The sequence below is a fragment of the Egretta garzetta genome, unplaced genomic scaffold, assembly GCF_000687185.1.
Source record: "Egretta garzetta isolate BGI_Z169 unplaced genomic scaffold, ASM68718v1 scaffold277, whole genome shotgun sequence".
Taxonomy (NCBI): Eukaryota; Metazoa; Chordata; class Aves; order Pelecaniformes; family Ardeidae; genus Egretta; species Egretta garzetta.
This window is the reverse complement of record NW_009260271.1, coordinates 541,437-554,031: the sequence shown is the minus strand read 5'-3', so window position 1 is coordinate 554,031 and position 12,595 is coordinate 541,437. Positions and strand designations below refer to the sequence as shown.

General features: G+C 52.6%; 1 protein-coding gene across 1 annotated transcript in view; it reads left to right on the top strand.

The window, feature by feature from the left end:
* FBXO10 (F-box protein 10) overlaps window positions 1-12,595 on the top strand; it is a 24,822-nt gene that overhangs the window by 3,777 nt on the left and 8,450 nt on the right. Inside the window, exons 2-4 of the mRNA XM_009642452.1 lie at window positions 5,667-6,515; window positions 8,600-8,749; window positions 10,162-10,298. Of these exons, the coding sequence (XP_009640747.1) occupies window positions 5,667-6,515; window positions 8,600-8,749; window positions 10,162-10,298 (1,136 nt within the window). The remainder of the gene's footprint in view (window positions 1-5,666; window positions 6,516-8,599; window positions 8,750-10,161; window positions 10,299-12,595) is intronic.

The window sequence follows — 12,595 nt, the reverse complement described above, 5'->3', positions numbered from 1 at the left end:
CTGTCTAAGTCATTGATGAAAACATTAAACAGCACCGGTCCCAGTATGGACCCCTGAGGGACACCACTCGTCACCGGTCTCCATCTGGACATTGAGCCATTGACCACTACCCTCTGGATGCAGCCATCCAGCCAGTTCCTTATCCACCGAACAGTCCACCCATCAAATCCATAGCTCTCCAATTTAGAGAGAAGGATGTTGTGGGGGACCGTGTCAAAGGCTTTGCAGAAGTCCAGATAGATGACGTCTGTTGGTTTTCCCTTGTCCACTGATGCTGTCACTCCATCATAGAAAGCCACTAGGTTCGTCAGGCAGGACTTGCCCTTGGTGAAGCCATGCTGGCTATCTCGAATTACCTCCCTGGCCTCCATGTGCCTTAGCATAGCTTCTAGGAGGATCTGTTCCATGATCTTCCCGGGCACAGAGGTGAGGCTGACAGGTCAGTAGTTCCCAGGGTCTTCCTTTCTACCCTTTTTGAAAATGGGCACAATGTTTCCCTTTTTCCAATCACCAGGGACTTCACCTGACTGCCATGACTTTTCAAATATCATGGAGAGGGGCTTGGCAACTGGAAAGAGTATGCTGTCATCCTGGCAACTCCAGAAAAACACAAATCCCTGCAACATGCTGGGGCCTGGCCCATGCCTACCAAGCCCTCTTCAACACTATCCAGTACCCTCAAGGGGAAGAGAAGGTCTCTGGACCTGACAACCATGGCACCACGGCTACTCCAGCCCCTGCAACAGGCACCACGGCTACTCCGACCCCAGTGAGAAGCACTGCGGCTGAACCAGGGAAACAGCCCATGCCAGTATCAGTCGCCCCCCCACACAAGAAGAAATATTGGAAGTGGAAGTCAGCTCGTTTAGTAAGGGATGAAGAAGCTGCTTCTAAGAGGGAGCAGGAGGAAGAAGTGCATGAGGTCGACTACTCTGAAGTGGGGCCATCATGAGATAAGGCGGAGAAAGAAGTGGTCGCCGCTTGGAGCGGAGGAAGGGGAAGAACTCATAAACAAGGTGTTAACCACCCAATCCCTATACCAGTGAGCTGTGAGATATGTGAAAAGATTTCAGTCATCATCCAGGTGAGCACATTGTCACCTGGCTGCTCTGATGCTGCGAAAATCGGGCCAGTAGCCTGGAATTAGAGGGTAGGGAAGCCAAGCAGCTGGGATGCCTTTCTAGGGAAGGGGTCATTGACAAAGTGATTGGAAAAGGGGCAAAAGCCCTCAGCCTCTGGAGGCAACTCCTGTCAGGCATGAAGTAAAGGTATCCCTTCAAGGAAGATGTTATGTATCACCCAGGCAAGTGGACCACCATGGTAAGAGGCATCCAGTATCTGAGGGACTCAGCCATGCTGTAGGTGATTTATGATGATCTGGACAAGCAGCAGCTATCCAAAGATCCAGATGAAGTCAAGTGTGTGTGACCGATGTGGGGGAAGTTTGTATGGAGAGCGTCATCTTGGCTGTGGAGAAACTGGTCCAGCAACTCAGAGAGGGTAGAACCTCCTCCCCACCTTTACAGACCAGTATCTCAGCTATTAGGAGTAAGCATCCCTCTGCTCAAGAGCAAGTGTATAGAGGGTACACACCACGGGCCATCCTGACCATGGAGAGACACGAGGAAGTGGGATGGAAAATCTGCGTCGACCCTAGAGGCACGGGTATGTGAGTTACAAGGAAACCCAATCACAAAAGGGGGTTCTTGCAGGAAACTTGCTGCTGCAGTCTCCAGTGGGCAGTTCCCTAGAGAGTAGAAGGGCTTGTCTTATTCCTGATCTTAATGAAGGGATTTCTGATTCTTATTTACAAGCAGTGAGTAGCAAATACTATGAGCAGGACTAGAGGGGCCCTGACTCCAGCCAGGTGGAGGAAAGGGACAAACGGGTTTCCTGGGATGTGTGGATTCGATGGCCTGGCACATCAGACCCACAGGATTATAAAGCTCTAGTGAACACTGGTGCACAGTGTACTCTAATGCTATCAAGCTATAAAGGGGCAGAACCCACCTGTATTTCTGGAGTGACGGGGATCCCAACAGACAACTGTATTGGGGGCCAAGGTGAGCCTGACCAGGAACAAGTGGCAAAAGCCCCCCACTGTGACTGGCCCTGAGGCTCCCTGCATCCCTGGCATAGGCTACCTCAGGAGAGGGTATTTTAAGGGTAATGGTGGGCTTTTGGTATAGCTGCCCTGAAGACAGAGGAACTTAAGCAGCTGTGTACCTTGCCTGGTCTCTCAAAGGATCCTTGTGTTGTGGGGTTGCTGCGGGTTGAAGGACAACAGGTGCTGATCACCACACAACAGTGCACTGGCGGCAACATCACACCAACTGAGACTCCCTGATTCCCATCCATAAGCTGATTTGTCAACTGGAGAGCCAAGGAGTGATCAGTAAGACTCACCTTTTAACAGCCCCATATGGCCACTGCAAAAGTCTGATGGAGAGTAGAGACAGTGGAGACTGACAGTAGACTATGGAGGCCTGAAAGAGTTTACACCACCTCTGAGCGCTGCTGTGCTGGCCATGCTAGAACTTCAATATGAACTGGAGTCAAAGGCAGCCAAGTGGTTGCAACAACTGATGTTGCCAATGCATTCTTCTCAGTCCCTTTGGCAGCAGAGTGCAGGCCATGGTTTGCTTTCACTTGGAGGGGCATCCAGTACACCCGGGATCAACTGCCCCAGGGGTAGAAACACAGCCCTACCATTTGCCATGGACTGATCCAGACAGCACTGGAACAGGGTGAGGCTCCAGAACACCTGCAATACATTGATGACATCATCGTGTGGGCAACACAACAGAAGAAGTTTTTGAGAAAGGGAAGAAAATAGTCCAAACGCTTCGGAAGGCCGGTTTTGCCATAAAACAAAGTAAGGTCAAGGGACCTGCAGAGGAGATCCAGTTTCTAGGAATCAAATGGCAAGATGGACGCCGTCAGATCCCAATGGATGTGATCAATAAAATAACAGCTGTGTCTCCACCAACTAGCAAAAAGGAAACCCAAGCTTTCTTGGGCGTTGTGGGTTTTTGGAGAATGCATATTCCAAATTACAGTCTGATCGTAAGCCCTCTCTAGCAAGTGACCTGGAAGAAGAACGATTTCAAGTGGGGCCCTGTGCAACGACAGCCTTTGAACAAATTAAATGGGAGATAGTGCATGCAGTAGCCCTTGGGCCAGTCCAGGCGGAGCAAGTTGCCAAAAATGTGCTCTGTACCGCAGCCGGTTTAGGAAAGAAGTACATGCAGGACAGGATGCTCTCAGAAAGAGGGGCTCCAGTTTGGATAAAAATTAAGTCTGCTTTAAGAGGGGGTAGCACACCACCACTTTGAGCAACCAATAAGTGCTGTTAGTTTCCATGTTTCACCTGGAACACCCAACAGATGATGATATTTTTGTTCTTTCAGATCCATTTTATTCTTCTAGACTGTTTCCACTTTTCCAGATGATAAGTTGCCATTACAGTCCCTTGGGTTTTGCACTTAGTGGTGGTATCTCAGGATGTCTCTGGTTTCTCAGTAGCCAGCTGCACCTCAGAGATGCAGCTGTGCTTCTCAAAGATGTTTCTGGCTCCCAGCTCCCAGGCTGGCAGGCATTTTCCTTAGTTCAGTGGTTTTCCCCATCTCACCAGCTGCCTTTCCAGCTGCCCACATGGTGACGTGTGAGTGACCCAAGAGGCTGGGCGCACAAGCAGCACCCCTGGGAGCCAGCACGCCCCGTAGTGCGCCCTGTACCAGCTCTGCTGCCCCAAAAGCCAGTTGCTGCTGATGTGCGCTCTGCCTTCAGCCTGGGCTGGGAGGCCTTGGCCGGGATGCCTCGGGTCATCTCCAGACCTAAACCAGCCCTGCTGCCGTGGTCGACCCTGACAACACTTTGGTCCCCATGGAAGCTGCTGACTGGTCCAGAGTGGGACGTGCCCAGTGTGAGTGCTGCGCCTGTGGGCTGTGCCTCTGGAAATGAGACCTTCCTCATGATGAGTCAGCCCATCGTTATTTATAACTTACAGTTTCATTTCCTTTTCACCATTTTATTGTGTGACATATTTAACTCAATCAGTCTGAAAGTCCCTAGGAGAAAGGTAATGCACTGGCATGCAGTGGGAAAAATGAACTGCAAATCTGCTGAGAAAGTCCCTGTTTGTCTGCAGCCACATGCTGGGTTGCCGAAGCGGACGCGTGGGGTCTTGCTCAGTGGTCTCGCCTGCATTTGGCTAGTCAGTGTGACTGCATTTTACCTTTCAGGCTGTCACTCTGGTCTCCACACACCGCAAAGTGCTGGTACAGCCCTTCAGCTGCTGCTGCTGGAATGAGCACTTTTTCTCCCAAATCCATCAATGAAAAACAAATTAAAAAAGCAAACTTGCACCAACTCTGCTGACAATCATTAAAACCCTGCAAGTTGCAGTTTCAGAAGAGCTTTCACAAGCAGCCTCTCAAGCTGATTTGATTGTGTCCCTTCTAGTTAGCTTTTTTAATTAAAAAAGGGGAAGCTACAAGTCAGTCTGGAGCAGGCTGGCAGCCTGAAGGGCTTTCTGTGTGGTTGTCTTTGGGTACAAAGAAAAGCATTTCAAACGCTCTTTGCAGTATGACCCCTTCTGAGAGTGCTGAAGGGTGACAACAAATGTTAGGACAGTGTCTTGGCTGCAAGCTCCGGACATCTCTGCAAAACTGCCCCAGCTCGCCTGTCACAAGCTATTTCATATGGAGCACTAGGCAATCGAGGGATAGCCTGAGAAGAGAAAACACCGATTTAGGAGATTCCTAGTCAAAGTAGGAGCACAGTGAAATTCCAAGCACACTACTCAGCTTTTCTGGCCTGGCCCCTCTTTACCTTGTTGCATTTCTGCTGGCCTTTTCCATAGATAAGCAGAGGCTTACTGTGCCTGTGCAGGAGAGAGATATTTGGCCATGAATAATCATCCTGGTGGTTTGCCAGCACCCATAAATTGCTATGTGCATTGCCTAGCAAAGCAGGAAGGCTATGGTATGGATGGCTCACAATTCCACAATACCAGCAAATCAGATGGGAAACCACGTCCAAGGAACAAGGAATTGATGGTGTCTCCCCTGCTGCAGTGTCACCACGTGATGCCTGTGCAGCAGAATGGCACAAATTTTTATCTGTTTTGCTTTGTGCTTGACACATGGTGGGTGCACCAAGTATGCTAACAGCCCCAGGGAGAACTGTAGCTCTCCAGGCCAGCCAGGCAATGTTTGATGTCATCTTGCCTGTTGCTTCACCCAGTGAACCCCTGAGTCCATTCACTACGCCTGCTGGCAGATACACATCTCTGAAAGTTGCCAACTATTCCATGTAGGGAGCATTGCTATGGTTTAGTGATCTTGGCCACATCTAGGCCCTGTCTGCTCCCACATGTGGCTGCTGGGCCTTGCTGAGACTGAAAAGCTGTGTCCGAGCAGGGAAGGTTGAGGAAACGTTGCCAGCAGGGAGGAAAGTCAGTAGGTGGCACTTGCTGCGAGATGCTTGCTAACTCAGCTTGTGGCACTGTATTCATGCCTGTGCGAGCTCGTTGCGTCTGTGACGCCTGAATGCATATCGTGTTTTTGAATGTGAGCTTGTTTGCTGTGGAAGGACTTCATGGTACATCCAGGACTGCTTTTTCTTGCTTTGTGCAATGATCTCACCTTGTGCTTACTCTCCAGACAACCTCAGGCTACGTCCAGTTCGACAATTGCAACTTCGAGAGTGGGCAGCTGCAGATCCATGCGCCAGGGACGTGCCAGGTGAAGTTCTGCACCTTCAGCCACTCCAGCGTCCACCTCCGCAGCGTGGCCCTCTGCGTCCTGGAGAACTGTGAGTTCACTGGCAGTGAGAACGCCTCTGTAACTGTGGAGGGCTGCCCGAGCCCTGACCGTAACTGGGCCTGCAAGCACCTGGCCGTGCTGGCCAAGTCCTGTGCAGTGTCCATGTGGGAGCCTGACCCCGCCAGCTGCCCCACGGCCAAGCAAAATGGCTGGGGGGAATCGCTGCTGGGGCCAGTGAGAACGTGTGAGGTTGTTGTAGGGGAGGAACAAAGCAGCTTCATCTCTGCTGCGGATGCTCAAGCCCTGCTTGGCTCAGCCCAGGAGGATACTGAATTTGGAGAGACCCTGCAGGCAGCAAAGGAGGAGGAGTACCCAGCTCTCGACTCAAACTCCAGTGACAGCGACTCATGCAGCGCGGATGAAGAGAATGCTCGGGCTGTATACAAACTGCGCTACCTGGCCCACAGCCCAAGTCACACGCTTGCTGACATTACGCACAGCAGGCTTCAACACAACAGGCTGCACGCCCTTCAGAGGGACCTTAAGCTCAAGTCTCTGCAGCAGGAGCTGCAGCAGGACAAGGAGGCCCAGTCTTTGGCCAACTCTCTGCAAGGCTGCATCATCCGACAGTGCCTTTTCAGGGATGGGAAGGGAGGAATACTCATTTATTCACAAGGGCAAGCAAAAGTGGAAGGAAGCATCTTCAGGGATCTGACCTACGCAGTGCGCTGCATACAAAACAGTAAGGTGCTGTGAAGACTACTGTGGGCCCTCTTCCCTCTCCCTCCTGCTCCACCAGCTCCTTTCCTATGCATAGGTTGGATTAACCAGCCCAAATGAAAAGCAGGTCACTTGCAGCTGCCTGCTTTCTGCATGTAGTAACGTAATGGCAGTTGGAGGCATTAACTCAGTGGCATGCTGGGGCCATTTAGTGAGGCCTGCTGGACCTGCAGATTAAACACTTGCCCTGTAAAAGTGCTGCTGGTTATCATCACCTTTGCTGCTCTCAGCACAGTCCGTACCACAAATGCAGGGTGCCAACCCCTGGTCTTGCCCCTCACCATGGCCAGTCCTGGCTGCTTCAGGAGAGCCTGCCGGGATGGCTGTCCGCCACAGGCAGATGGAGTGTAAGGACAGATTTTGGCTGGGGGCATGTGCTGGAGGCTGAACTGAGGTTTTTCCCTTGGCACAGCATCACCTAACGCTGCATGTGCTTGGAGCTCTCCACCTCTGTGCCTGTGCTCCTCTTCAGAGAAGATGATGGCAGCAAGGATGGGGGGTAGAATCACACTGTCAAAATCCCCAGTGCTAGCAGTGCCGGGGGGCCTCAGGACGCTCCTCTCCAGCCACCTGAGCAGAGCAAGACCATCCCCACCGCTTGCTCAGGCAGCTGTGGATTTGGGCCCATTTTTCAGTTTATTGCTTTAAAAGTTTTGTGCAGAGAGAGGAAGGGAAATGTTTTGGGAGGTTTTGGGAAAGGGCTTTGCTGTGATGATGCTAGCTCCCCATCCGCAGTCCCCGCAGAAGGATTGCAAGTGGGAGGGAGATGAGGCCAGCCCAGCTGCTGCTCTCAGTGAGAATTTGGTCGGCTAGTCATTAGCCCAGAGGCTCTGGTCAAGAGGTGGACGTGACAGCATCAGGCAGTGGGAGGCAGTGAAATGCTTGGCTGTGAGATGGGGGCAAGGTGGGAAGTGGGAGCATGGCAGCACTGGCAAGGGCTGGGTGTCCTTGCACATCCAGGACCCTCCCGATCAGGTCAAGCCTGGTGTATGGGAGCCATCTGGAGTGGGTGCCCGAGATTCTCGCCTCCTGTCGCTCCCTCCCCGGGGCAGCAAGGCATGACTGTTGAAGATGGGCAGCTGTCAAGCCCTGCTGAGCCCCACGTTTGAGAGGTTGAATGAAGCACCTTTCTGGAATGAGCAAATAAAAGGAAGTATAATTTAATTACCTTTTGATCTGTGTTGCTCATTGAAGTGGGATAGGTAAAGGCAATCTGTAGATTATTTCTTAGGACTCCTAAGACATGGATTTAAGACATGATTTTGTATGACTGGAAAACGTTAAAGATTGCTGCGGCGTAAATACTTAACTACTTATTTGCTTAGAGGAAACTAGGTTGTTACAAGTGCTGGCAGTGATTTCAGTTTGCTAGCTGGGCAATTTCTGCCCCAAAATGGCAGGGTCTTTGCTCTGAAGGCGCAAAGCGACGGGCAGGTCATGTGCTGAGCACGTGTGCTGTAGCACACTGGCCCAGTCAGCTTCGTGGGAGACTCATGGGAGGCTCCATGGCATTTGGTGTGTCCCCTCTAGGCAGCTCTGAGCAGCAGAGTCAGGGGGCAGACTGTTGCCAGCTGCGTATGGGAAGGATGCAAGTGGGGACTGCCCGAGCAGGGAGGGAGCAGGTCTGTTGTACCGCGGCCAGTGTGGAGATGGAACAGGGAATGGTCGCTCGCTGTTGCTGACAGTGCGCAAACACAACACCGTGAATGAAGCCATTGGGCACACTTGAATGTGGGCTTTGTCAAGCGGAGGAACGTGTCATGCCAGACAGGTATCTTTGCTCTGGCTGTGCAGCAGCACGCACTGGGGACCCCATTCCCAAGCAGACCCACGCCAGTGGGTAATGACCAACAGGCTTAACTGTAGCACTTGTCCACACGCACTGATCTTCCTTTCAGCTGGCCCGTGTACCTGGCACACCCTGGGTTGCAGGAGAGGCAGAGAGATGACAGGTGCACAGAGGCTGCAGAAGAGAGAGCTATACCCTTTGGTCATGTCCTCTTCTTCATCCTTCTAACTACAACCACAAGTGCTTCTCCTCTTGCCTGCAGGTTATCATGCTGAGGAATGACATCCACCATTGCAAAGCCTCGGGGGTATTCCTGCGCCTGTCGGCAGGAAGCCTGATTGCAGACAACAACATCCATTCGAACTGTGAGGCCGGAGTGGACATTCGTAAGGGAGCCAACGCCCTTGTCCTGGTAGGTACCCATCCACGCTGTGCTGGGAGGCAGCGCACTCTCTCTCACATGCCATTTCTCTGCAAGGTGCAGCAAGGTTCCATCTCCCCATGTAGAAAACACTGACCTTTCTGTTAGCTTTGCCCTTTCTTAGGTTTTTGTTGATGAATTAGACTACAGATAACCCAAGGGCAAGGCACAGCAGGGTGCTGCCTCATGGTATGTGCATTGTCTCCTGCTCTATTTGATGGTATGGGTCTTAAAATTGCTGTGCGTAGAGGGAAGGGTAGGGGGATGTTTCCCTGTCAAATAAACACCCCGCTGTAACAAGTGAAGTCAAGCAAGCAAGGTAGTAAATCGGCACCCTACTGTAAATTGTTTCTCCCACACTGGAGAATCATCTACCCTGGGAGTTGGTGGAGGGTCTCAGCTCTTTGCTCAGCCTCAGGAGCAGCAGCCTGCTCTCCACCAGCATGACTTCTCCTCTGAATCAGCTGTGTCTCCAGCTGTGCAGCGGGTGACTGTGTCCCTGCTTGCTGAATACTGCACACGTATTCAGCCTTGGAGGAACGGGGGCCTCAGCGTGCGCGGGGAGGCAGAGAGGTGGATATGGACTACCATCTGAGTGACCGTGTGGCCGCACTGAGCTCTCCCTGTGAGCTCTGCTCAGGAGATGGGGCAGGCAGAGCTGTGGCCCCATGAAGGTGGAGGTGGCAGCTCAGCCACAGAGCCACAGGCAGCGTCTGGCCTCAGTTGCAGCTTTGAGGTGCTGTTTGTTGCTTTGCCCAGCTTGGCAATTCCTACCCTGTCACCCTGCAAGACACTGGGCTGGGACTGCTGTCCTGCTCAGAGGGTCCCACCACACTCCTGTCCTCCTGGGAGATGCTGGCCCCTGTTGTGGAGAGAAGCAGCTGTGTGGCTGCTGACAGCAGTCATTCAGGCTGTGCCAAGTGCCATCTGCAGCTTGAGAAAAGGCGTCATGCTGTAACATGTGGACTCCTGCCTCCAGCTCCTCTGCAATGCTGCTGAGGGTCTTTGCCTCTGGGTGGCTGTGGGGAGGCCTTGGACTTGCAGCCCCAGCAGCCCTGCCCAGTATTAGATGGACTGCAGGGAACAAAGCATCACTGGGTCCAGGGCAGCCCTTGGAGACGGCAGCAGGAGCTGCTGGAGGAAGAAGAGGCTGCAGGCATGATGGGAGTGGAAATTTGGCATTATATACTAGAACCCCAATGAAAGATGAAGGTTAAGTGTGCCTTGACCATTTGAGAGTGATTTCTTGGCAGCTGCATTAATTACCCTTCTGCCCTTTTTGTCAGCAGGGTTGAGAGCTGTTGCTTTTCTCTGTGGTTGCTGTCTCTTCTTCCTCACTTTTATGAGTGACCTTCCTTCCTTTTGCTTTTATTCTCTCTACATGTGCAAAAATAAAACCGTAGTGCAATAAGATACACAGCGGCCTTCGCTCAGGCATTGTCGTCGTTGGCAACGGAAAAGGCATCATCCGTAGCAATCAGATCTATGGGAATAAAGAAGCTGGCATTTATATTCTGTATAATGGAAACCCTGCTGTGAGGTATGTTAGCCAGCACTGACCTCTCTTTCCCCTCCTTCGTTTGTTAAGAATTATTCCTCCCACTGTGCACTCTCCTCTTCTCTCGCTTTCTATCCCTACCGTAGAGCAGAAATAGGACCACGGTGCACTTGTTCCTTTCTGTGACTTCCCTCTACCTGCTTGCTGCACCCAGGTCTTTGCCAAGTGCCAGTCCTGGGTTTTCACCCTGGATCTGAGGAGGACCGAGGCTGTGCTCAAGATGAACAACTCACACGTGGCGGTGTGCTTTTTGCAGCAAAGGGAGTAACAGACCAATGATGGTTACTCCAGTTCACCTTTCTGCTTTAAACACCTGGAGCTACTGACCTGTGTGTATTTAATACCATTCAGTTTAGGTGTTAGTGGTGCTGTCTGGCAGGCTTTCTTCAGGCTGATGCCATCAGCTTTACCTGGTGATATCACCTGGTAGGAATGAGCGCGGTGTGCTTTTTGCAGCAAAGGGAGTAACAGACCAATGATGGTTACTCCAGTTCACCTTTCTGCTTTAAACACCTGGAGCTACTGACCTGTGTGTATTTAATACCATTCAGTTTAGGTGTTAGTGGTGCTGTCTGGCAGGCTTTCTTCAGGCTGATGCCATCAGCTTTACCTGGTGATATCACCTGGTAGGAATGAGCCCAGAAATGAGATAGCAGCTGGAGCACAGTATTGGCTGCAGATGGGGGGGGCATCTGTCTGTGCTGCCAACCCTTCCTGCCTCTCACTGTGCCTGTGGGTGCTAAGAAACAGGCATGTGACAACGCACCGGGGTGCTATAGAGCAGGGTAGGGCACAAAGGGAAGAGAACGGCTGCCCTGCATCAGCCCCGTAGCTAGGATTTGAGTGTTCATGCTGAAAGTGTTGATAATTAACAGCACAGGCTTAATAAAAGCAACTTCCTGCAGGCTCTGTGTGCAGCGCTGGTGAGGTTTAGACAGCCTGTATGCACATGTCAGAAGGAGTTACTGAGGCGCTTGGTCTGGGCTGGTACCTGGGGAGGTGAAGTACCGTTCCTGAAAACACAGGGGTCAGGGCTGGGCTTTCCAACAAGGGATGGTGAACGTGCTCTCTGATTTCTGAGAACAGACGTGTTGCAATGGCAGGGCCCAGCAGTGCAGAGGAAACATGCTGCGGGACAGAGAGATTCACTGGATGCCCTTACCTCCGTACTTTCTCACAGCATCATTTGCAACCCCAGCTTGCACCCCATGACCAACACATGGCTGGCTGTCCTTGCTGGCACGTAGGAGATGATGGGGAGGAGGCAGGGAGGAGGCTTGGTGGGAAGACACCTTTTTTCCCCTGAGCCCGTTTTGGAGAAGTTCCCCTGCTCCACTCGTGCGTGCCGCTCCATCCTGCCTTTTGACTGAGCTGGCTCAAGGTGGGCTCTGGTGCTGGCTGAGGCTGCGTGCACTGGTGCTGTCCCAGCGGTGCCACATGCAGTGGTGTTGAGCGTGAGGCTCAGCGGGGGCTGTTTGCATGGCTGGGTCTCACTGAGGGGATGGTGTGTGCAGCCATAGGCAGGCAGGGCTGGCAGGAGGGGGAGGCTGATGGTAAGGGTAATGTCCTTTGCTGGGTGCCTTTTCCACAGTCGGAAACAGAATAATGTTTTGTGCATCCCTGAGAGCTGCAAGCCCAGCTCCATCCCATGTTGCTGCCTGCAGCTGCCTGGCTGGGGGACAGGTTTTGGTGGGGTGTTGTGAGAGGCTCTGTGCAGGGGGGTGTCCTTTTGAGAAGCGTGCCAGCGATGTGGTACTGCATACAGTTTTTAAGCATGATACAGGCCCTTGGGCACATACATCTTCCAGTCAGAGAAACCCTCTGCAGCAGCTAAAAAGCAGTTTGGGTAAGACTGCGTCCCCCGCTGTGCCAAGGCAGGGAGGTGCGAAGTGTGATCGTGCCCAGGGGTGCAAGGCTACTGCCCAGTCCCCTAAGCTGGTGAGAGCAGCACTGGAGGGCACCGTCTGGCAGCGGTGGGACTGGGGCATGTGAGATCCTGTGCCCTGGGCTCCTGAGGGATTGCCCCTGGGATGACTTCCCAGCTTCTCTTCCTCCTTGCCCTGCAGCCATTGGTGCAAGAGTGGATTTCAAGTACAGGCGCCTGGTGCGCTCTTCTCACCAGGTCCCCCCACCTCGAGGCAAGCATGTGCATCACACCGGCCCTGCAGCCCACAGGCAGCATTCCGTTCTCTGGGCACTGCTGATGAGCTGCGCTGTACGGCCAGGGTGCCCAGCCCCTCCCTCGGCTGCCAGACCGAGCAGCTCTGCCTGAGCAGGCG